The following is a 27,806-nucleotide window of genomic DNA, read 5'->3' on the forward strand; positions in this document are numbered from 1 at the left end:
ACTTAAATCAATCGTTTTTAAATGAGAAAAACAGTAAATGTAATGTAAACCACAACACTGTACGACACAACCCTGATCAATTGCATTCTGAAATACCAATTATGTCTAGCAGGCCAGACAACCCCTTATTGACAGAGAGAGAGAACTATCGCTTAAATTTTTGAAGTTAGTTGTTGGTTTTAAACCGTACGTAGCACGAAAAAGAACAAAATATGTTGTAATACTATACAGGGTGATTCAAAACTCAACGTAGAGCCTTTTAGGGGAAGGCAGACAACATAAAAACACAAAAAAGAATCGTATAGGAATGTATGACCAAAAACCCCAACCTGATCAGCTGGAGGATAAATGAAGATGGAGAAATGACATGCCAATAATGGGTGGAAAAAGTCTTATTTTCCGCCGATTTTTTTTTTCACTGGTTCGCAATTTATTTCTACTATTTATGCCGGTTCCCGAACGTTTTGACTAAATTTCAGTGATCTACAATGAGAAAAAGTTTGAAGAACACTGAACTGAACCGTACAAGGGGCCAAGGTTTTAGTGCCTATGTATAATTTTGGCCATTGCCTTACAATTCGATACTATAATACATACTGAAAAAAAAAATTCAAGATGTCAGGAGATTTTTATCAGTATTTGTCCCGGTTTCTCAGTAATATGCTCTGCCCACCCTATCCTAGGCACGTGCCTGTTCCGTAACGTAAATCTGCTATGATTCTCTAACCGAGGTGAATTGCTACCTGGTGACTTATTTTTGGTGACGTCAGCAGAGCGGGAAATTATAATTAGCGGTTTGATTAATTTTAGATTTTCAATAGGCAACCTCATTCCTCTTGAATTTTCGTATTTCTTTCAAAATTTCGACTTAAAACAAAGTTATATCATTTCCCACATTTTTTATGCAAATGAAATCAATTCGTTTGTGAAACTTTATTTAGAGTAAGTGAATCCAGTGAAAATATTTTTCCTGAAATGTAAAATATTGATTGTTGCCATACATTCTTATAGTATATATTTTTTTCAGTTACATGCTCGACCAGATTTTTCATACAAAATTGTATAACTCAGGGTAGCGCATAATTCAGGGCATTGCTATACTGCGTCACAAGATGTAATATCATCGAAGACAAAAACAGGCGTTTTTGGTCGAAACAAACGTGAAGCGTGTCTTTTTTTTTTTTGTTAAGCCGTTTCTTATAGTACATCCTCAACATAACGCGACTCGATACTTTCGCCTTCGTGACAATTTGGGAAGTACGTAAATAATGATAAAGTATCATAAATCGGGAATGCAGCAAACAAAAGAGATTTTGTTTCTATAAAATACGCAATCCCCTTCCTAATCTTATAACAACAACAAAAAATGTAACTGGAATCTATAGCTGACAAGAAAATGCATGTAACAGATATTTTCATACATCCCGCCTCAACGTATTGCTTGCCATCCAAACAACGAATTAATAAACGAATGGGAAAGCGAAAAGCAACAAGTCAATTTGTACAAAGATTATGTTCCCAGGGGCATCTTGAAATATTCACGGATTTTTTTTCCTTTATACCAAGAAGTATAAGGAACTGAAAGTATACGAGAAGTTGTGAATTTCCTTCTGCGAGTATTATTTGAATCTAATAAATCATTGGACCGGGTGTGTGTGTGTATGTTTTTGCAGCTGTAAACATAACAAGACCAAATAAATACACGGCCTGATTTATTGAAAACGGGGAAAAAATTCTGTTCGGACTCGAGGATTGAATTTCATATCCCGAAATAAGATTTTGCGTCTCTTTTTTTTTTTTTTTTTTTACGTTGAAGAATCCTATTTATACGTTATCCATCCATATTTGGAATAGGTCAGTTATCATGGGCTTGGATACATGAAGAACTCTCGTATCGGTTATGATAAAATGTACGTATACGTAGCAAAAAGAAAAAAAAATTGAATCAATAACAATAAAAATGTGTTTTCAAGTACTCAAAGATTTATCGAATAGGGAAAAAATTGAAAAAAAAACTACCTACTATATGAAATCTACTATTTCGAGAAATAAGTAATTCGAGAATCAAACTTAAATACTCGTTTCTATTTGTATTTCTGTTGGAACAGGATCATTTTTTTTTACTGAGTGGTCAAACAACAGGTTTTTTTTCTCATCATGAAGTATTTTCTGGATACTTATATATTGTGAGAATTTAATCTCATTCCACTTTGAAAAATGCCTTTATGGTATTTATAAATATTTAGAAAATTGTGTGTGTCGAATAGCAAAAACACTCGAAGCACTTATAATCGAAATCTTTCTTGATAAATATTCTAATATTTCAAAAAATGTTTAAAAAAACCGCTGACACAAATTTTCATGTCTGTTTCTGATAAATATATATATTCAAGAATTTTCATTATAAATATCGAAAAAATTTTATTATAAATATTGAAAAAATTTTATTAGAAATATTGAAAAAATTTTATTAGAAATATTGAAAAAATTTTATCATAAAAATATCCAAAACATTTTATCATAAAAATATCTAAAACATTTTATCATAAAAATATCCAAAACATTTTATCATAAAAATATCCAAAAAAACTTCATTATAAATATATTTAAAACTTTTCATTATAAATATTTAAAACTTTTCATTATAAATATTTAAAACTTTTCATTATAAATATTTAAAACTTTTCATTATAAATATTTAAAACTTTTCATTATAAATATTTAAAACTTTTCATTATAAATATTTAAAAATGTTCACTATAAATATACAAATATATTCTTGATTTGCATTAAAAAATATTGATGAAATGCTATTCATTCAGATCCTAAATCATTTAGTCTTTGAACACAGTTTTTTGTTTCAAAAGCTTGAATGAAATTCACTAATGGTAATTTTACTATTAATCCATGGAATATTATCAAAATAATGTTTAATGAATGCTTTTAAAAGTTAATTATTAGGAAGTACTCGAAATATGTTAATGGAAAACATTATTTTATTAGTGAATATTATCCAAGCAACGTTTCTATCTGTTATTGTACATAATCCTCAACACAATATTTTCGAACGATGTTTTTTAATAATTATCAAAAATAGCATCAAACATTTTTTTTTAAATTTCGATAAACATTTATAAAAATGTTGAAATATCTTTAAAATTAATATTTTTCGATAATGTTTCAACATTTGTCAGCTACGCAACAAATAATATATCTTTCGACCCCGCTTAATGGTTCCAACTTGAAACACCTGATTATGCAGGGTATTTAGTTATGCGGGGAACAATTCAATTATTACTAACATATAATTTATAGGTTTAACTTTATACGTTGTTTATTGGAAACTAATGAAAGATCAATTTAATTAAGCTTCTAGAATAAAGCAGACGACAAAACGAAATGAAAATAAAATTATATTCATTTAAAACTTATCACAATACTTGAAATATTGAAATTCCATGTTGCGAAAGTTGGTGTTCTCTATGAGCTCAGAGAACAGGAATACAACAGTAGTAGTTTAATATATGTACTGAAGATAATTTCGATAGTTCGAGGCTAGTACCCACTTTCAAGTCTAATTTTTTGTCTAAGTTTTAACATGGGAAGATATTTGACATTAATTTCGGATATTTTATCCAATGATAATATCATGTATATAGTGATTGATGGGCATAAACAGTTGCCGTGTGGATCACGGCAATGCACGGCTTCAATGTTAGTGATATTAAACATATGACACCAGCAAAAATAACGTCACGATTCAGAAATTCACGAATTTGAGTTAATTCTATATTTAAAACAATATTTTTTTTTCTCTGTACGTCAGTAGTATTGGCATTCCTGCAGCTACAATACCGGCCGATACGCAGCAAAAGTTTCACTCTCTTGGACAGTCCTTTGCATTGAAGAAGTGACGTTTATTTTCCTTATTCTGCAATTCTAGGATTTTTGAGTTCTGAAGTTATTCTTGCCGTGTGCGATATGTTACAGCCAAAATCCAAAGTGTGGTCAGTTCTGGCTGAGTGTTTTGGCCAAAGTCCGATTTTCAGAAATGAGTTGATATTTCACCGGCATTGGCCCAGCAATTCGCGAAGTGGATGGGGCACTCTAGCCTCGCGATGCTAGAGTAAGAGGAAAACGTTATTGTGGATTCAACTCAAATGAAAATATCAAATACAATCAGTTTTCCTTGAAGTAATGAAAACGAAGCCCTGATGTTTTTTATGCAAATAGAAACAAAATTACGTTCTTGTTTACTTTAGACAGCACCTTATTTTCACGAAAACAGATCGTTATCTAAATATTTCCTTCAAAAAATGTCGGTGTTATTTATCGAAACATTCGAAATTATTTTCGTTGAGAAACATCGAAAGAGACGCTGTTAATGACAACTATTCAAAGAGACATATGATAAATGAGATATTTTTGTGTATTGAATGCAAATCATACGAACGTCAAAGAAGCCGAACAGAAATTATCAAAATAAAATCTCTTTTTAAAGCTTAGCAATTCTTAGGGATTTCACATCAATAATCATTTCCAACAAGCATCAATTTAAGCTGGAAGACTGTGACTCACTTGATAGCTAAGAGCATCGATTTTGAGGAAATGGCGTAGAAAATTTTCTATCGCGTGTCAATGAACTGAACACTTCGAATATTTTTCGATTAAGCACATCAAAAGGGCTTTTGTTAAAGGATAGAGAGTCTCTTTCACGATGAGAATTGGTCCGTGATATGAAGGCATCACGAGATCCAGAAGTGACTACCTACTTTAAAGACTCACATGCACACTCTCATAATACGGCAATGTTTCGATTAATTAATTACCCAGCCGACATTAAACTTAATGTCGCGCAAGTATTTAAATTCGCTTGGCAGAACACTCTGGTTCCAAACTGATAGAGGTAGCTTTGAAAAATCTTTCGGATTCACCGGAGCGCAATTGAAAGTCCGACGGACTAAGGCTACTTACTACAATACTTCGAGTAACGGATCATTCACCCTTTGAACTTGTTATACGCAGTTTCTAGTTTCGAAACTTTAGGTTAAAATTCGCTGTATGAGCAATTTAACTCGAAATCTTAGAGATTTACGTAGACTAATACCATTTTATCAAATATTTAACACCAGAAGTATTTAATGGTTGGTATATTATTTATTATTTCGTAGTTACCTCCCTCCACAATCATACAAATATATATATAGTGATAACTCGGCTAATGAGCATGCAGTCAAACCCCGATATAAAGAAAATTCCAATGCAACGAATTTTTTCTGAAATTCTGACGAAAATAAACCTCAAACTTCTATTTCAGGAATAAAATTCCTGGATATAACAATTAATAAGCGATTTTTGACCTCTCCTAATTTTTTTTTTCTTATTTGTCGTCACCCAAACCCAGAATCCGAATAATTGACTTCCCAGGATATGACCTGCAGCTCTTCTCTGGATACAAAAAACGGGAGAGCAAGACTCTGTTCCTTTTTGAGTGAAGGAGGCAACAAAGCCATTTAAGGTGTTCGTAGAAAGATTTCAGTGGACAAATTGGTGCATACCAATACCATAAAACATCGTGTTGTCAGCATGTGTAGATTCCAGTAAAGAATTACAAGTAGTAAACAAGTTGCTTCAAGTTTGTGCTCTGTCTTGAAAATCAAAAATTGAGGGAGTGTTTTTTGGTTAACGAAAAAATTACCATTTTGACAAAATTTTATAAAAATGTCCGTCGTACATACATATATATATATATATATATATATATATATATATATATATTTATTTATTTATTTATTTATTTATTTATTTATTTATTTATTTATTTATTTATTTATTTATTTTATTTTTTTCATTTATTTTTTTTTTTTGTCAGAAATGAGTTGTAATAGCAACCCATGCATGGGTTTCTACGAAAAATCGTTCAATTTGTTTCAGGTACTTCCCAAACTTGGCAAATATTGTTCGAAATATTGCATGCAGGAAAAGAAGACGGTGTACGTAAAATAAGACTAGATACTTCCAAATTGGTCGGCTGAAGTTGGTTTTCTGTGGTTCCCAACTTCAAGGCGCAAATGCGAGCTGATCTCCCCGTTAAAAAGTCTCGCCACAGAGAGCAACAGTCCTACAACGATAAATCATTCAATCATAACACTTCACTCATAGTTAGAAAAACTGGTGGCAGATGGCAGCACTACACATAACAAGCATTACAGAGAAACAAACAAAAAACTTCACTTCAGGTTTCACTACACGTACACGCATTCCCGCATGTACCGATTCGTTGGGGGTTCCACGGGGGGGGGGGTGGTCTGAGTGCATGTGTGGTGTAGCAGTAGTAGGTAGGGCCTCCAAAAAATGGCTCGGGATCTATGATGTTCTTAAGTCAGCCACCTCGTTGGGCAATTTGCCAGTTGTGGCGTTGTATTTGTATTTGTATTAATTCTTTATTCTTAACCCCGATTAACTGCACTATACGGTCTCAATCCACGACACGCGGGCCAGTTGTTGCCCTCAGAGTGATCGGATGTGCCCACGATCTCAAACCTAATTTTGTAAGAATGAAGTAAAGTGGCACACTCTCAGTTCACTTCAGTGAGCCGCAGAACATTTACAGATGGCTTGAGTGACCTGGGTTGCTGTTCCAGGTCACTTAAGTGGCCCGCAGCACAACTATAGATCACTTAAATATCGCTTTTCCCCTCTCCATTGCCTCGAATATACTAATCTACCATTTGTATCCAGGAACAGAAAGCATACATAATCCCTCCTTATAGTTCGGGGAAAAAAACTCCTTTGAAAATCAGCTTGAAAATTATTTTTCTCATAGCGATATGGGGTTTTTTCTCACTCCATGTCCAGGGTTGCCGTTGTTCTCTCAAAGGTTTTCTGTAATGTTAATAAGTCTATCGGACGCGTTCGGCTCCAACACAATGTGGCTGTTATTTGGAGATTACCTTTATTCGCAGGTGGCCGTTAGAGGAGGTTCAACTGTACATAGATTTTTAAGCATAATCAGCTTCAGGTTGCACTGCAGCACTGGTCTGAAAAATGTAATTATTCAAAAAACTTGCTGCCTAATTTTCAAGAAGTTCCGTTGACTTCTCCAACGTAAGTGCTAGATTTAACTTGAAATAATGAAAAAGAACGGTTCCACATATCTCAGTCGACCTTATAGAAAATTTTTAAAAAATGAAATAGTTTTTAATAGTTTCCTTAAATAATCTTATAAAAAACGGTATTAATTTCAATTGTACTTCTTGTTTCATGCGCTCAATTTCAAAATGTATTCCGTTCCTAAAAATAAAATAAATGTATCACATTTGATAAAATCTTCCTCTTTTATAATTGAATAATCGTATCAATGTGGAAATCCTTATGTACAGAAAGAAAAAATTGTAAAAACCGCAACCTATTTGATTTTCTTTCTGAACATTCGAAACTGAACGACGTCGTCAAGTTTTACATGGAATTAATGTTTTTAATCAGATTTCTTATATTTCTTCCTTTGATATCGACGTTTTCGTCGAACGTACTTCAGTGTGATCAGCGTATTTTCTCGTGTTATGCAAACCTGTATTTAATTTATTTCTGAGCTGCTGGGAATCAATTCGTAGGTGAGAACAAAGACTTTATTTTCTTTTCTGCTCGGCTCATGTTTCGTTCGCCGAGAGGAAAATTTTAATTAGATCAGAACATGATATGACGTAAGAATTACGTGAAAGTATATATATATATAAAACATGAGTTAGAAACCAAGAACATCAAACTATCTCGTTTGTATGTATTTAGTACTATGCACGTTAAAAGAAGAAAAAAAAAAAGAGTTTTCGTGAAGGAAAAAAAGACAAAAATTCAAGGTTCAGTTTCTTTCTACTTTGATATATTGCATCTTGGTATGATGTGCCTAACTATATAGAGATAACGTTACTTTGTTATTGATGACGTTGGTTTTGTATTCGAGGTTCCATGAGATAATGAACTCGATATAATTACAGAAAATTTTCCTTGCAGCATTTATCATATTTGATTAGAATTGTAGCTGTTGAAATGTACTTAGGCCAGAATATCCTTCGTCCTATCCAAATGTGAACAACCCACTTTTCAAACTTAGGAGTTGAATGATACTATCCCGGATGCAACTAGGATCACCGTTCTGGAAATTCTCATTCACGAGCTGCTCAAGATTTTGAACATTGTTCAGCGGTGGTCAAAAAAGCGAATAGAATGCTTGGTCTCATTTTCAAAAAGGTCTCTTCGCGTTCTCCTAAAGTCATTCTTCCGCTTTTCCGAGGATTAGTTCGTCCTGGACTGGAGTATGTTATAAGGTTTTGGAGACCATACCTACAGAGGGACATAGACTTGGTTGAAGGGGTGCAAAGAAGAGCTACGCGTGTCCTTATTGGCACACGGGGCTTGAGTTATGAAGAGAGACCTCATTTTTTTAATATGATTACATCAGATGAACGCAGGTGTCGGGGAGATATGATCGAAATGTTCAAAATTTGCCGAAAGGATTTGAGACGACACCTACAGAGCTGATTTCTTGAATATGTTTACATTGGAGGAATATAGTTGTCGGGAGAGGGATACAAATGCAAATACAACGCCACAACAGGCAAAACGCCCAACGAGGTGGCTGAGAAAAAGATGCCCATAAAAATATGGATGTCATATATTTCAAAAATATAGCAACCCAATTAAAAATGCAATCAACAAAAATTGTAAACAATATATACACAAAATGATTTGATGTCAGAAGGATATGGTCGAAGTATTCAGAATTTTCAACCGGATGTATAGGATGGGCCATGAATTATTAATACATTGTCAATTAACTGCTTTGACAAGGAGGCACCAGTATCGCTTAGTAAGGGACAATTCCAGGTCGTGGTATCGCAGGGAATTTTGTTTTCTAATAGGGTTCTCAATAAATGGAATCGTTTACCTCCGGGTTTGTGAATTCTAACAGAATTGATGCGTTTAAAAAGAAGTACGAGATAGTTATAGTAGGATAAATCGAGAATCAATCCATACTTAGATAAGACAGCCAGTCTTTTTTTTTATAAGAAGTGTATTATATATAATTATTATTATTATTGGGTGATACATGCTTTTATACTGGATATTTTGATTATATTTGAAATTCATATTTTTTACGGGCATAATATTTTCAGCCACATCGTTGGGCAACGTTGGGCAATACAGCGATTGCAAACTATCGTAATTGACAGGGTTGCAAAGCACACGCACTCGGTTCAGTTTGAGTAATGACGTCATACATTACGTCATTACTGAAACCGTATCATGTTTCATGCTGTTTCATGACGCCGGCGAGTCATGAAACAGCCTTTACTATATAGCCCTGCATAAGACTCTCGCTCATCCAGCATATATCACATATTGGTTGAACAAGCCCATGAAAGCGCTAGTATTAGAACTATAAGTTATTATAGTAGATGCTAGTAAAATTAGAATCAGTTACAATCTTATCATTCGGGTATTGTTACCACTTTTGCCACGGAACGCGTCAATGTCATAAAATGGGAAATATATCGTCAGGATTTCGGTTTATCTTATCTTTCTTTTAGTCGAAAGTTTTTCGTTTTACATATTTTGTAGCTTAGGTTGAATCAGACTCATTTTTCAATAAGTAACTATTTGTTAAGCTCATTTATACAACTGCTAAGTGATGTGAACTTAGTTGTTTTTAGTAATGATTCGGTGATTTCATTATTAGGTGTGTCAATAGAAGAAAACACACAAAACTCTTTGCAAAATCATTTATTTCAGATGAAAGCAGTCGAAAAAATTACAATGTGGTGGGACGAGGTGGAAAAATGACCGCCTATTAGATCAAGATGCGCCCAATGGAAGAAAATTAGCAAGAAACTTAATGGCAAAGTACTTAAATTTTAAAGCGTTGCGTAATCGGGCGCAGTAAGCCTAGCACATCACTTTGGTCACCACCCACTTTAGGTAAGGTTTTGAGTGAACTGACTGTTACGTAACCTAACAGATTTGAAGGACTACTACCCAATAGCGCTAGTGCCAATGCCATGTAGGAAAAGAGAGAGGAGGTAAAATGTGAAAGTTATATGCTTTTTAGACCAGTTGCACCGGAAGAGGGTTGAGAAATCAAATGAGGATCAAACACTAGACATTTCAAAACCTACAGGAAAAAGCACATAGACTCCGCCATTCTGCATATTTGTATTTACTTTTCCGCTTTCAAATCCACGTATACGATGATGACATCATATTGCTAATGGGGAGCACAGTGGCTAACATTTCTTCCACCTTGAAACGAGCAAAGCTGTCTCAGTGGTTTAGTTCTAACTTTTTTACCACATGCAGTATTTGCCATCTACTGACTAAAGATTGTAAAAACCTCTCAAAACTCGATTTTAGCCCGGCCCAGTAAATTTGCCTCTGTCTTGAAGTCATCACTTGCTTGCACACTATTTTGATCAATTCTTTAGTCGCTCATTTACTTGTTCCTCGCTCTCTAGATATATGCATCTATTCCAGAATTCGATGAATTTTTTGTTCATCCTGAAGAAAGCAAGCAAAGATCATACATAACACTAAAAATTCTGGAGCATGCAGGAAAAACACATCTCGAATCCACCATTCTGTATCTACTTCTTCCTCTCTCTGAAATCCCCGTATACGATGATGATGATAATATCATACAGAGCTAACGGCACAAAGCTCACATTTCTTCCGCCTTACAACGAGCACACGTTTGTTCATAAAATATTCATTTGTTTCTCTGAAACGGAACAACATCGTATCCGATTCGGAATTTACTCTTCCCAATATGAATAGTACCTAAAAATTCATGAAACTCCTTATTTATAAAAATCTGGCGTCGCTGGATGCGATATTTCACTTTGAAACATGGAATGTAATTTAGAATGGAAAGGCGAAGACATGTACTGTACATGTGGAATATTCCATGTCATTTCAGTTTATCGCTCTGCGCCGTGTTTACATTCAAAAACAGAAGATACCAATCACGTATTATACACGGTTCCCTGTAAGTACTACTGTGAGGCTTTTATCTCATCAACAATCCGTCGTACAGGTACACTTCCGGTTTAAAAAAAAATTTTCAGAAAGTGTTCAAAAATCACCCTGTACCAGTTTTGAGAGTGAAAATACAGTGTGTAACAAAAGAGAATATCTACATTTTTATACAATCCGTCGTCCTTTAAATTCCAAGTAGAAAGTTCTTGCCCTGCATCTGCTGAGGCCAACAAACAAATTTCCGAGTTCCAAAGTGCAATATTCACTGAGATATTCGAATTCAGAAGTCGGAGAAAAGTTGGGAAAGGACAGTATTAAATGAGGGAAAGGAGTGTCGTCCGTTTAGTTTTTGCTATTCTTTTATAACTTATCTCAGATTTTTGAATTCAAAGATCTTAGCATCTTCTTGCAATTAAAAACATGGAATTTTTTTTTGGTCTTAGGAAATACACGACAACAACTTTCTAATTGGAGGTTACAGAACAAGGAGATCGTATAAAGATTTAGGTTTTTCATTTTTGTGTTACACTGTATTTTCACTCTCATAACTGGTACAGGTCATTTTTGAACGCCTTTTGAGCATTTTTTATGATGGAATATTACCTCTACTACGGACGGTTGATGATATCAGCACTTACAGAACACCCTGTATAATAATTTCGCTTTTTTATGTGGTATGTTTTTCCAAAAGTGTCCGAAAGAAATTCTGCAGTTAGCTTAAAAATTCAAGTGAAGTATGAAAAAGGATCTCACCAAAGAATGTAGGTTTGTTCTTCGATATTTAAGAATCCTGAGAAAATGATTGTTGAAAAAATTAACATATTTTTATACAACTTTTCCAATCCAAAAATAATGCTAAATAAAATTTGTGTCTCTTTATATTTTGCATTAAAATTAAATTAACCCTCCAGTTAAATGGGAATTTGCTGAAATATAGAGGATTTGATATTCTGATTTTAGTTAATTTTCATGAGCTATAATAACCTAATCCTAAAATAATTTAAGAACTTAGGGAAACGGGAGGACTTCAATATTTTACCTCGAATATTCTCAACAATTTCCATTCATTTGTTATAGATTGAACTGTTTTCGATACAACACAAGGTGTCTCTTACATTCGTAAATAATTCCAAAAATCTACAAAAGTGTTAGAAATTGTCAATATTTAAATGCGGTTATAGCGAAAAAGTAATATATACGAGGGGGGGGGGGGCTGTGCTTTTTGGTACGAAAAAATATTCATTCCCATTTTTGTCGATAGAGGACGCTGCAAGAAAATCTGGCACATTGATTGAGTATTAACCTTTCTTCAATGTCTTTTGTGTTTGAAACATTCGTAAAACTTTAGCCGGAGGTTCGTTGCTGAAGTAAAACGACTTCACGAATAGTGTTTTATCCACCGATGCCAACATCACAATGAAGAACTTATGCCAGCGTCAGAAACAAGAAAATTCAGAAATGAGCTCTAGTCATACACCTTCCTTTTCATCCCTTTCAGATACAGCATTCTTGGAATTTTCAAAATGTTCTTGCATTTTTGATATTCAAAATATGCATTAAAACCTAAATGTCAGTAAATCTTTATTTCAAATTTTCATTTTTTTTTCTGGTGGGGAATTAACTCCCACTCCGTTCCATTTTTTTTCAGTCAAAATGAAGCAGGGTATATTCATCTTCACATACAATTTTTTCCAGAATTTTATGTAATAAATCACATTTCTTTCGGAGACACATTCTCTTGCTTCTTTGTCACTGCGACATTCTGTGTCAAAAATATCCTGAAAGTTCAACTTCAAGTGCTTCCTTTTGATGAAAGCTCCCAAATATCACAATAATATTTCCAACTAAAAACGTTTACAATCCTGTAAGTCAGGGCTACACTCCCAGAAGGCAAAATAAAAAAAATCTACAATTAGAAGCAACCCACACATTGGTTGGCACCAGGGATTGAAAATATAATAGGACGCAATTTAAAAATTTTGAACTATTTTTTTCTGAAGAAATATTAATCTCCTTTCGGTATAATAAAGGATGGATGTACGGTTAACGGTTCATTTCTCAAATTCCGTGTTACCGTTCACATAAGGTTTTCATTGGGCTGTTGGCATTGGTGGATAAAGCGCTATTGGTGAAGTTATTTCACCTCAGCCACGAATTGCCGGCTGAAGTTTCACGAACGTTTCGGACACCAGAGAGATTTAGGAAAGTTCCCGTGATTGATTCCGTGCAGCTTCCTCCGTTGATAAAAAACTTTAACTTCTAAAAAAAATCCGTTGTGGAAATAATGTTTTCGCAAACCGCATTCAAATGTACCTATTCCTTTCATTTTTATTTTTTATGATTTTTTTAACTATTTACGAATTTATGGGATACCCTGTATATCCATAAATTGTGTTAGTCTCATGGCACATAATGTTAATAAAATTGGAAGATATACTTCATGTCTCCAAAATCAAAAATCCACATCAATGTGTAAGCAAATCAACCCATTTTTGACCTCGCTTAGGATTCGTGACCGAAATCCCACAATTTTTTATACAGTATTTTTTTTTTTGACTGGCTACTTTAATAGCACAAAACATTAGACATCCATTTAGCATGTTTTTTCTGTAATTACAACGTGAATTTGGAATTAATTAGTTCCAATCAATTATCTTCGTTTAATAAAAATAATTAATAATTATCATTTTGGAAACCTCATGTACCATGTGAGAAATAAAAAATAATTTTTTCCAAATTTTTTTTTTTTATTTTATTTAAAAAAATATTCCTGTTCATAAGTCAGGAAAATAAAATTTCAGATAGAAAATCGGAATAAAATTTCTGAAAATTTTATTTCGAAAAATCATGAAAAAATAAAATTTCATTGTAAATAAATAAAAAAATATATATAGATAGATAGATATTGACACTCATTAGACCTCAGTCCCCAAATATGTTCATTTTATTTATACAAAACTTTGAATGAAAAGTATTAGAAAAAAAAAATTTTAAACAAAGCTTTGCGCACATGCAACGTCAGCCCAAAATGGGTTAATCTCGTATACCTAGGAAACATTTTTTCAGGACATTATGCTGAGGCCGTAATTTGTTGCATCCTATGAGAATAGAACTATCGGGCCAAGCACTAACCAATACAACATAGAGACACAATTTATCTTTCCTTACAATAAGCATAGTAACGTGGTGCGCTGAATAGAAAATACGGAGTACGGAGTGTTGGTTTGTGCTCTTGCCCGCTTTGTACGTGTCTGTGTTCGATTCTCAGATGAGACACCAAACTTTTCTTTCTGACGTTCGCCTCAGCATACAATATTCATTAAGTGTCTTTCTTCGATGAGTTGTAGGCTGAGAAAAAAAACATCTCTCTTTTTGTAACCTTATACAGTTTCCAACTACATAAAAAAGAGATTATTTAACGTAACCAATGGAAGGAAACATTATTAATTTATGAGCTTAAATGACCACCATCAAAAGAAAAACGCAACTGGTTAAGATCGATCTTCCAACTCAAGTTCCAACATTTTGATTTATGAAGAGAGGAATAAAAAAATACGATTTTCTTTTTCACACTCAATCTTTCAACAGTTTTTAGTGATATTCCACTTATTAACGATTGATTGATCGCGAAGAGAAACTTCTAGTGATATTAAAATGCTTTTGTCTAGCTTCAGCCTTTTTTTTTGTTTTTTCTCACTATTACTAGGAAAAAGATTCAAGAATTTTTTTTTTTCCTGTGTGGGCACCATGTAAAAAAGTCTTATCACTCACCTTATAGCTTTCGCTCGGTCGATTTTAATATAATGACTCTATCCTTTTATTCTCAGAATATTTTTTTTTCATGAGCTTCTATAACTACTTGAAGAATACTTTTTCGACTTTGGCATCAATATAATCGATATCTCCCACGAAAAATAAATTACGTATGAAGCCCTTGCTTATGACCTTTGAGGAACAAACAGCATTGAGAGAATTTTTTTATGAAGTGTAAATTGAGTTAGTTGCTATATTTCGATAAATTGTGAATTTACAAAAATTGTTCGTCCATTTTGATTTAACAGATAGTTGATAGGTTGAAAATGTTACATGAAGAACATTTGACGCTTAGTATTTGCAGTTTCATACATCCATTTGTGACCGCTCTTCCGACTCAGCGATTTCCCGACTTCAGAAAATTCGCAGTTTTCATATATATGATGAATGGATACTTAATTATAATATATATAAGGAATTTATATATATAAGAAAAATTTGACGTTAATTTTTAGCGAATGGACGGTTATTTTTCTCAACAAAAGATATCATTGAAGCCGATGTTTTCTTAATATTATATTAAAGTGAACTCGGAAAGAAAAGTCATCTGGTCTCCGCCGGGACTCGACCCTAGGTCCTCTTGAAAACTGGGCAAGCATACGACCATCTACACCAGTGATTCCCAACGTGGGCATTAACGCCCCCTGGTGGGGGCGATGGAATGTTCCAGGGGGGCGGTAGCAGCTATGGGTATAGCATACGATTGTATAGGTTGGATTGCGTTGGGGGCGCTGGGAGAAAAAACATTCTGAAGGGGCTGATGGGACAAAAAAGGTTGGCAAACTATGATCTATACACTATTGAAGACATGGCCGTGGCTTCCTTATTTCAAGTTCACTTGATTGAGGCGATGAAATAGATGCATCACTAGCATCTCTTAACTTCGGCAAATAGTCCCCAAGTAGTAGCGATAAGGAGAGAGCTTTTTTTTTCCTTGACAAAAAAAATATCAATGAAACAAAGATATTCTGTATATTACGAAGTGAACTGTTACCGACTTGAACTCGGTAAAAAAAGTCGAATGGGTTCGAGTCCAGGTGGAGACTAGATTACTTTTCTTTCTGAGTTCACCGCGGCATAATATTCAGAAAATATCTGTATCCTTGTTAATTTAGCATGTTTTACTTTGCAAATAATGTAGTTTTCGAGTTAATTAATTTTCAATTAATACAAAAATAATAAGTAATTATGACTTTAGGAAACCTCGTGTATCTTATGACAAAAACAAAATCGTGAAAAACTTTTTTTCCATAATTTAAAAAATATATATTTTTTTTTTCATTGTCATATAAAAAAAGTAATTCCAGATCGAGAAAATCAGACTAACATTTCTGAACATTTCATTTTTTAAAAGTCATGAGAAATCAAATCTCTTTGTAAGTTTTTTTAAAAATGTCATGGCACTCTCCGACGTTAATCCTCTCAATTTCCTAAAATGTGCATTTCATACAAAAATTTGCAGAAAAATTATATGAAAAAAATATTTAAACAAATCGTTGTGAAAACGCAACGTCAGTCAAAAATGAAAATCAATAGCATAACAATTGGAAGCAATAATTAGCTATAAGATATTCATTCCCGTTGGTTTGAAGTTGATAAAAGAAATTGGAGATGCACAAATTTTGTATTCGAATATTATTAATTCTACAATTTTCGCCAATTATAGCCAAGGCCGGCCATTAATAATAAAAACTGTCAATAGTCTATAGGAATGATCTGTACTAGAAATATCAAACTACGTTCGCTTATTCATTATATTGAAAGTTTAACCCCAGAAAATAAATACGTTTTATGTTTTTAAACTTGTGTATATTATGTTTTTATTCCTTGAAAATAATAAATTTAACGAAATTGTTAGATATTTGGTGTTTTCTTTTGAAGTTATGGCTCGAATAAACTTCATTTTATCTCGACTGGAACGTAATGTATAGTGTGTCTGATATAGTTGTAGAATACTATATCATGTCTAGTATTCTTTTGATATTTGTTTTCTGTATTAAATTTCTGAAAAAAAATAAATAGTATTTTCCCTTGAATTGAATCTATATTCTTGAGATTATAAGTCTCAGAAAATTCAATTTCTCTCGGGATTCAAAAATTCAATTTTGTCATGGTATCTTGTAGAATTTCACTCCTGTTAAAATAACGAATACGTTTTTTTCACTGATACTCGTCTTCCGAAAAAAAACCCGTAGATTGTATGGAATGAAGAAAATAAGGTTATATAATATTATGTTATGTAAACTCCATGTATTATAATATTAAATTTAATGCATGTGTATTGTATTATAAGATCTGCACTTGGGTTTCAGAAAAACTGCTGCACCAGTCCAATACATATTCAAGTGTTTGCCTACAGGCGCATATGTATCACAGAACTGCAGGAATACTACAACGTGCCGAGGACTATGAGCTTGAGTATTGATTCTTGCTATGTAGTATATCAATACGTATTCTGTATTACGATCCATAAGTATTCTGCAGGAAATTATCAAAATTCTTACCGGGTATGCACTTTTGCCCGACGCGGACATGTTAAAAAACCCCAAAAAAATTAATTTATTAATTAATAAAACATTGTCAATTTACGATTCACTACACCAACTGTGTGGGTGCGTAATAATGTGAATATGAGTTTTTTATGGCATTATAAATAGGGCGTGTTATTGATGGGAGCGGGGTGGATAGTAATAAATGACATATGTAAAATGAACGTTATTTGAATCCTTTCAGTTGAAGGTATGTTTCTAATACCAGTTGAGACGAGAAAGGCTTGAATCATGACTTCCTGGGCATGCTGTATAATAAGATTTGTTTGATGGTACTTCCTAAATAATTATTATTTGGGAGCACTCTATATATATATATATATACACACACTGTTTATTCTCATTTAATTTCCAGCTAGGACTTTGTTGGATGGTTTCGATGGATTATATAGTCAATGCATATTTTAATATATTTTATTTTTACAGCCCTTAATAGTTTGCGGCCTGGTCCTGCTCTCGTTTCCCGCACCTATCCAAGTCCTTTTCTGGAACATAAATCGGCTATGATTCCATGAGCAAAAGGAACAGTAACTAACTCACCGACTTCCTTTCAGACACCAACAGCGCGGAAAATTATAATTTACTGATCTTAGATTTTAATTTGATGACCGCACTAATTTTAATGAGAATCGGGGATTTGTAGTCCGAAAATTTATACATTTTACCCCATCTGAAAACAATTTCTATCAAAATAGGCTGTAGGACAAATAAGATTGGGAAATTCTGTGGCGGTTTTCCTCATATCAACAGTCACCGTAGACTCAGATTCAGATGATTTATATTAAAATTTTTCTGTGTTCATTTTGACTTTTTTGAAGAAGGTTATGCGAGTAACTATTATATGAATCTATTTTGTGAGTTTTTTTTCACACAACAATGAGAAATTATTTTTACAATGAAATACGCAAATCCAGCAACATTTAGGAGTATTTTTTGGGCATGTATTAATTAAAGTCACGTGCGAACGGGCATCTAAATCTTTGGGGTTTTGTCCAGCCCTGCATCATGAACCTTTATTGTCACCTCAGTTTCTCAATCAGTATCATTCATTTTGTTCAAATTAAAAAAATATATGTATATCGTGATGTGCTCTCCCTACACGAGTGCGGCTCTTATGTAAAAATAAAGTGAATCAACTTTATGTAAAAGCAAGCTTATTAAACCATTCACATTTATTTCTGAAACACGCATAAAACATGTTTTACGACGTCTCTCAAGCAGTCGTTTTATATTATTTATTATTTAATTTGTTTTAAAAGAATCCAAATAACGTAATGTTAGCATTAAAGAGAGTAAAAGAAACAACAAGGAAAACGCGAATGTACGTTATGGTTAAGGAGAAGACGTTTCTTTGGATGCCTTCTTTTATATATGAAAGAATCGGAAAATAAAAATATTATATACGAATGTAAAAAAAAAATGCCATAAATATTACGATTTTTCTTTAGAAATTCTTTGTGTGAGTCAGATGTTTTCAAATTCAAATTTTCTGACGGAAATTGCAGTTCGTTTGTTTTTTTCTTCTCTTTTTATGATTTCGACGTAAAAATAATGGCGGAACATTTCTGCACCGGGAGGAAAAAAAAACATTCCATGACAGCAATTTCGCCATCCACATACTGTTTCTTTCATATATTTATTTTTTTTTCTCCGAAGACTTGCATTTAAATTACAATAATACGAGTTCACATAAAAACCAGAAACGAATGCATATCTATACAAGTGAGTTCAACTTATTTTCTTTATCTGTTATGGAATCATTACTTGTGGCAGATTTTATTTTTTCGGTATAAAATATATTGGCATTGATAGTTATTGTCGAATATTGTAGGTATTTGCGGAAATCGTTATTTTACTTATTTTTCGTATGGACAAAAATGAACTGCTCGATCGAATACGAAACATTAGAAGAATACAAATAAAAATTTTATTTTATCGTGTAGCATAGCTTAATAAAAAAAATTATTGATCGGAATATCGATATCTGAGAAATATGGATTTTACTGGAAATAATAATATGTATATATATTGAATAAATTTATTTTCTATCGAAGTGAATCAATTTCTGGCTATGTTGGATTTAATTGACGTAGAAAAATATTTATATATGTTTTTTTTATTTACATTTTTATATTCGTAATAAAATAAATTACATTTATTGCAATATATTCTGTCCTCGCACAATGATACTCTGTTTAAAGATGGATACATCGATATTTTTTCCAATCTTGTTTTTGAATTGCTTAGAGTCTATGGTTGAACTCCTTTCGATACAATGATATTTTTCACTACGACGGATCTTTTTATAACAATATATTTTTAAGAACTTTTGAAACATCTACTAAAACAATTTTTATGTCTCGTTGAAAATCACTGTCAATATTTTTTTCGATTAATCACCAGTTTGTGTTCTTTCAAAGGAATTTTGCTCAACGTTCCCTCTGAAAATATTCATGAAATTGCCTTGAAGTTGTTTTCTGAAGAGTCCCACAAATATTGTGCAGTAAACTTCTCTACAGGTAGATATATAATATATATATATATATATATATATATATATATAAGCGGCACCGCAGAAATCATTAAACCCCTTATAAAATCATCTCATATCTTTTTAATGAAATAAGTTCTCTTCCGATTTTCAGCATGTGCGAATGTAATGGCATATCGAAAAGCATTTCATTGAAAAATCAACTTTACGAAATATGTGTTCTTGTCAATACTAAAATATGAGTCTTTCAAACGGGCGAGTTATCTCGTTAATGCCACTTAAAGGTTAAATCGCAGTTTCACTGCAACAAACACAAACTTTTAAATTCTCTACAAAAACGCAAACTGCTACGTGGCTATGACAGTGCAAGATTTATCATGATTTTCGGTATCTTACACCGAGGTGAACTCGGAAAGAAAAGTCGCCTGGTCTCCACTCGACTCGAACCTGGGCATTTAGGTAGGGGAGTCAAAGAGGAGAAAGTGCCCCCCCCCCACCTCTACTTTTACAAAAATTTTAAAACTACAATAGAAATGGACAAACAAGGTGAAATCTAAGAAGCTTCTCGAAAATTGTGATAATGAGATAAAGGAATATCCTGATGGAAATATGTAATAGAAATTCAAGTCCCTTTTCCTTCCTTTTAAAAACTTTGCGCCCCTCCGGAAAAAATTGAAATGGCGGACCTGAACATGGGCCCTCTTACAAACTGGGCAAGCATGCTACCTTGCATCTACACGACCTTGCTATTTCACGTACTGGCGTGAGGCACAGCCTCTCTTAAATTCAAACAAATGGTTTTATTTCAGCGATTCATTCCACAGTGCGTGAAATAAGGAAGACAGGGTCGTGTCACTAGTGGTGTAGATAGTAGCATCCTTGCCCGGTTCGAAAGAGGGCCTGGGTCCGAGTCCCGGTGGAGAACAGATGACTTTTCTTTCTGATTTCAATAATAATACCGGCCTAGAGGTATAATATCCAGGAAATATCTGTTTCCTTAATCGTATTTACTTACATAAAAAAACAGTCTGATAACTGCAAATGTATAATCGATAGTTTTTAAACATTTAATGTTCTGAATGAAACAGACAAAACACAATAGTTTAACCAAGAGTCAATTCCTAAAAAGTGTCTTTCACCCGAACTTTCACGTGATGTCAAATATATTGGCTGATCGAGGTCTTTCATTACTTAGGAACACCGAAAACAAATTTTGGGTGTTTTTCCTTCGGAATGCTGATTTCAGTTGCAATTCCTTGTAAAGAACTGTCTTTTTCCTAGTGTATTTGTTTTACAGCAAATGTGCCAATAAAGAGCAAAGTTCCGAATACTGCCCCACCGACGACGTATATCCATGTCCTCGTTGTTATTTCCCTTTTCACTGTTGTTGTGGCTTCAATACAATCACCCGAAATAGCGCAAAACCCTTCAATTCCACACTTTGTTCCATAAGGTAGAAACACGTCCTCCCCGTTGAAAGCATTCAGAGTTTTCGCCGGAACACAAGACAAATTTCCGGGTATCAAGCAGCAAAAACGGCAAGCATCGAGGCCACTGCAATTGCATACTGTCAAGTTTTTCGTTTCACAAAATGATCTGCCACAAGAACCGTACGAGCATTTTCCTGGTCTTTCAAAACATTTTTTGCCTACTAGTGCAATTTTTTTAAATTGCGAGCATTCCTTCGAAGTACCGTCGCATTCTTGTATGACGCAGCCATCTGGTCCGAAATCACACTCTTTTCCCGCTACCTGAACGGTGCAATTTTCTGTACAACATCTATCGTCCTTGCTGCTGCAGAGTCTATCCATATGTCTCCTGTAAGTGCATTCGCGATCTCCACCGAGTCCTCCTTTTGGTGTGCAGCACTTGTCTATTATGTCGCAGGTTTCTGGCATTCCGCAGTCGCATTCTTCTCCTGCCTCTCTGATAGCGTTGCCACACGTCATCTTAGTCACAAACTTGTTCCTACATACATTTTTTCTTATTTTTTTCTGCAAATAGGCACTTATCGTTCGCACGCTGCATGGAGAAAACTGCCTCAGATCTTGATCGTGTGAAGGACCATGCGTTCCCATTATATAAGATCCATAACTTGGAACACAACCTTTGCTGAATTGTTTTAAATCGTGCGATGATCCCAGGAGATGACCAATCTCATGCGTAACTGTTCGGGTTGTGGAACCTAATGATCTTATGCGTCCATAACCATTACCTAGTCTGATGAATGCAATATTGAATGCACTGTAACAAAGGCCATTAGCAAAAGACACTGCATTCGACTTTCCTTTATAATTCTTGAACGTTACAAAAATGGCAGCAGCGTAATTGTGGTTATGATTGTTTCTAAAGTCCAATAATCCACTAGTCGTATCCTGTTTTTCAGGAGGAATTTTGCTTTTTAGCGGATAGCTGGTATCATTCCTGTTTGTGTAAATAGTTATCTTCTTAGGAATTATTCTTACTGTAATCGAACCGAACCTCGCTCTACGAATTAAAAAGTCAGCCGTTTTGGCGAGGAAGTAAATATATGCTTCTGAATCACTTCCCTTGTTCTCAATCATACTTTCATCCGAGACGTATTCGAAGCTGAAGTGAAAGGTACTGTCAAGTTTCCCAACATGTTTTGCTGGTGCTTGAAAGGCATGGGATAGTGGTCTCTCAGTGCTATCGTAATCATATTCATTATCTACATTGTAATACTGATCCGGATTTCCAGAAATATCTGTATTCTTAACATGCACGATGGATTTCGAAACTACTGACTGATCATCCGGATAATACATCACGGCAGGCTCTATGAAATATACCTTGTTTCTCACCATGACCGAACCCTCAAACTGGCCATATCTGTTATTGAATCCCTGTACGATCATCGTGGAATTGTTGAACTCATAGTATTCGGCATTGAAATTTCTAATCTCCGACTCGTTTGAACTTTTTCTTCCGCGTATTTCTACCACGGTTTCATCAAGTTCTGGATCTAAAGATCTGTGAAGCAAAACGTCAATTTCGTTGTTGAAAGCGCTGAAACTAAGCTGCATGAAAGCGTGTGGTCTACGGCCGTTTGCCTGACTATCTGAAACGTCTTCGCCATGTCCAAGTATCCCTTTCATTGGACGAAACAACACATCCACTACTTGATATTGGTGGATGGTACAATCGAGAAACGGCAGAAATAACACATTAACAAGAAGTTGTTTTGAAAACATTTTTTTGTAAGATCTCGTTATGAAGATCTCACTAAAGCAAAAGAGTTGCAGATTCTCTTCCGAACGACGCAGAAGTAACAAAAAAATTTGGAATCTACTTCTCGACTCATAAACATTATATTTATGTTAACATAGACTTTTAAATGAACGAACCAACCTATTTATTCCGAAGAGTATGGCTGGAGGTGAAGCTTGATCAATAAATAATTAAACGAAATGAACCGATGAAAAGACATTAATTTACAAAATTTTCTCTTTTATATTTTTAGTTATTGGGTAACAGCCAAAAATATACAATATTATGACATTACTGTTGCTGTCTGCAAATATTTTATTGTCTTTTTTATATAACCTCCACTGCACATAAATGTTGACCCGCCGATGATTGAAAAGCAATACTCTAACTGGAGCAATATGGAGCCGATATTGCCATATGACGATGTGGCCTGGGTATCTTTCGGTTTGACGAAGCAATATGGTCCCCTTGCTGTCCTGGGATATTCTTTAGTGGGGAATGAACGGTAAAATGTTGCCTTTTGATATACAATGGTCGATAGAGCCTGGGCGGTGCACGGAATGAAATGAAATGAAATGCCTTTTGATATCATAGCCCATATAAAGAATATATGAAATTTCAAACATTTATCCCCTTTGGAATTAAGTGCTTTTTTAGCGAATTTCATCACTTGCTATAAACACGCGATTTTCGAAATTTTTTCCCACTTCAGCACGGATTTTGTTATTGGAATACGTGCCAACTTCCTCAGACACTCACTTCATTGATTTGCGAGAAGAAAATTGACCTATTAAATGTAGAAATGAACATATTAATTTCTTTTCACAATGGATATTGCGAAAGCTTCTTTTAAATTCAAGGGTAGAATCAATCTCTATATCGTACGAATGTTTCTCTGTTTTTGAGTCAAAGAATGCTTCCAGTGATGATGCTAAATTTCATCTCTCAGTGTAGTCTCTCTACGGACCATTATTAATTTTTAAAAATCTCAAAATTATATGAATAGTTAAAAAAAAACATATTAATTTATTTCACTACTTGGTAAAACATAATGTTGAGATGAAGGTTACTGCATGTTGGATAGTAGGCCCAGCGTATAATTTTATAAATAATTTTCTTGGTTTTTTGTATCCAAGTAAAGTCCAAATTTCGGAAACAAAGAATTCAATTTTTAAAATTACTGACTTGACTAGAAACTCCAAATTTCTATTTCCACAGTGAAATAGACACTTTTTAACATTGGTTTCTGAGGCAATCATCCTGCGCTTATCCTTCAAAGTGTTGATGATGATTAATATTCGAATAGCCTCATAAAAGGTTTTTCACTATATTAACTTCTATGTACGGTTTAAAGAAACTAAGGCTAAAAAGGTTTGTCATTTTGCTGAAGCCTTTTTTATTTAAACCGAGCACAACTCAGGACCATCGCCATGGGCAATTTACCACCTAGTGAGTTGTGCCGGAAATGTAAGTGTGTGTGTACGTAACAGTCTGAGTGTGTGTACGTAACAGTCTGAGTGTGTGTACGTAACAGTCTGAGTGTGTATCTTGTGTTGTGTCGGATTGTTCAGTGCTGCCATCTATATTTCAGAAGTGAAGTGAGGTAAGTGTAATCATTGAATACTTGTACTGTTTGTAGGTCTGTTGCTCTCTGTGGTAAGGCCCTCTGCTGAAGACTGTAAGTGAGTGGGATTTGTAGGCTAACAAATGATTTTCAGGAAAACCCACTTTCTAGCAAAAAATCCAGTGGGCGTTTGTAGGTGGGCCTGTGCTTTCTATACACATTAGGATAACATTCTACTTTTCCATGCAAAGAAATTGTCGTATAAAATTAATTTCTACTTAAAAAAAATACTTAACTCTTAAAAGTTAAAGTTGTCCAGAAACACCCGTTTGGGACCTGGACCGGGCCCAGTTTGTCAACCATGCCTGGAGAGGTACCAGAGATCTCAGCTTAGGACCCTACTGCAGGAGGGAGCATGCGGCCTCCTTGCCTCAACCGATTGAACTCATGGTTCTCATGGCCTCTCTACAGGCTGCAGACCTATCATCCTATTGTACTGATTGTAATCTAAAAACGTATAAAACAGTATTGCGGTTTCTATACCTTTTTGTTCATAATTGTATATGTTCAATATGACATATAATGACCTACCTATATATATATATAGTGGCCTGTGGGTTCTGATTGACATTGGCAAAGAGTGCATACTCCTGAGTCATGTCTTATCCGTGGTTGTATATTTTATTGTTTTTTGAACTACTTAGAGTTTAATGTTACCCATATTGGGTTAATAATTTGGGGGGAAAGAAAGCTTGAGGCATCATTAAGTTATAAGCAATGCTTTTATATAAACATCAATAATTCATCCTAAATATGTCATAGTGGTCTGTGGGTTCCGACTGAATTTGGCAAACAGTGTATACCCCTGAGTCATTTCTTAGCCATCCTGGACTAGTAGTGCGATTTTCGCCATGGATGTATATTTTATTATTTTTAATCTGTGCTTAGAGTTTAATATTACCCATATTGTATACATTAAATGTATCCATTCTGTATACATTTAATTTGTTCTTGATAGTTAATGTTGATCTGTTTGCAAGTATGCGTTTCAAAGTGTGTTTTGCTACGTCTGCTCTTTGTATTACATAATTGCGTTGTTGCACAAATGTCAATCGTTTGTCAATTATTATTCCCAATTATTTAGTACTTATAACAGGTTCAATGGATTTCCCCTCAACCACTATTCCGGCATCTGGGGTAGATCTAATTTTCCTGTGATCCACATAAATATTGTCTTCTCTGCATTAAGTTTAACTCTGCTGTTTTCGCACCATGTTTCGACTTGATCAATTAATTCTTGTAAATTACTTAATGCCTTCTGTGGTTTTCTATCTGAACAAATTATCATTGAATCGTCTGCGTACAGCGCAGTAATACCCTTAATGGCCGCTGGAAAATCATTCATGTGATAATTGTGGAGGCAAGGTCCTAAAACACTTCCCTGCGCTATAGATGACCTAATCCGTCTAGTTGTAGATATTGTGTCATTGATTTTTACATAAAAAGTTCTTGCTGCTAGATAATGACGTATAATTTTAATTATACTAAAGGGTAGGGCCATTCTAATCATTTTATAGAGCAACCCCTCATGCCACACTTTGTCAAATGACTTACTTAAATCCAACAGTGCAACTGCAGCTGTATCATGATAAATTCTAGCATCTTAGAGTGTTTTATAACTCTTAATAACTGTGTGGTTGTAGAATGACCATCTCTAAATCCATGTTGTTCGGGCCCAATTGTTGGATGAGATTTTTCATCAGTGTTGATACGCGTTACCACAACTCTCTCAAATAACTTGCCAAAATTACTAAGCAATGAGATGGATCACCAATTGCTTGGAAAATGCAAATCTTGGACAGCTTTTTTGGTATTATTTTCCTCATTTCCGCTTCATTTTTCTACGAAATTCGAACCGTTGACAAGAACCACATAATTTTATAATTTTAGCCCCTCCGGATGCGGTTTTATAGTTTTGTGGCCTTTGGGCGATTCAAATTATTTTGTCGCCATTCATTCACCCATTCTAGTCTAGTTTTCTTGACTACTCATTCCTCCAAATTAGCGGCCCCGGCCTATGGCCTACTTAGCCCCATACCGTAAACGCGTCTGTGTCACATGCTTCCACAGTGTCCACAGAATCCACACCCTCTAGGTTACTGTTCTCGTCCCTCGCTCACCAGGTCACTCACATACTTCCACAGTGTTTGGTCGCTCACATGCTTCCACATTCTCTGTGTTAGTCATCCAAATGGTCTGAAATTTTTTAAACTCGACACCATCTCGTTGCAATTCAAAACAAATAGCAGTTTTGTAAATATCAGTAACAAAAAAGTTTTTTTCTTCGTAAGCTCTCTAGGATCCGGGATTTTTAAGGGTTCTGTGACGTTTCATAATGCGGAATCCTAAAAAAACGGTCAACTTCAACACCAGTTGGAAACCCGTGGATTAGACAGTACTATCAATCCATCCTGCTTTTCACAACATTTTAAAAAAATCAAATTTCAGCATGTGTGCCTTTCAGATTATTACACTATCAATACAAACATCTAAAGCACATTTTCGTTCTACAGCGAAACAATTGCTTATATTCAAAGCCAATATTTGAAATAAGAATGAAATAATGGATGCATCATGTAACATTTCATTTTTTTCCTCTCTTTCACATTTAAAAAAAAACATTTTAAATTTTAACACAAGTGGCATCATTCATGTCTAGACAATAGAATATTTAAGAATATAGGATAGTTGAGAATGTAGTGTCTCGGCGCATCACCCTTTTTCCTCACCAATTGTCTCGCATTGTATTCGATCTTGTTTTAAACTAGACTTTGAAAGGGTGACATGACCGCATTATGGTTTTACGTCCAGTAATTTTTATTTTAATATATATTTTCGCAATTTCACAAGCAGTCATTTTCTCAGCCAGTGAAGAGACTTCGAACGGGGTAAAAATGGACACTATGTGTGTGGGATGGGTGCGATTAAATCTTGATTGATCGGCTAAAAAGGAGTGGGAAAAGAAGAAGAAAAAAATTTTTAGACGGGACAATGGCTTGTCTAAAACAGATAAAACAGCTTAATATATTAACAGAACCCAGATGCCTTTCAGCCGCAACTTCTTCTCCTTCTA

At 34.3% G+C, this 27,806-nt stretch overlaps 1 protein-coding gene across 1 annotated transcript; it reads right to left on the bottom strand.

Moving 5' to 3' along the window:
• Positions 1-21,158: 21,158 nt before the first annotated feature.
• Positions 21,159-23,093, bottom strand: LOC149085662 (zinc metalloproteinase-disintegrin-like batroxstatin-1). The gene has a single exon (XM_089232491.1). The coding sequence runs from the start codon at positions 23,091-23,093 to the stop codon at positions 21,159-21,161; it is 1,935 nt and encodes a 644-aa protein (XP_089088617.1).
• Positions 23,094-27,806: the final 4,713 nt, after the last annotated feature.

This window comes from Pholcus phalangioides, unplaced genomic scaffold, assembly GCF_987345545.1.
Source record: "Pholcus phalangioides strain wild (caught in Gottingen) unplaced genomic scaffold, Ppha-v1.0 ptg000006l_1, whole genome shotgun sequence".
Classification (NCBI taxonomy): Eukaryota; Metazoa; Arthropoda; class Arachnida; order Araneae; family Pholcidae; genus Pholcus; species Pholcus phalangioides.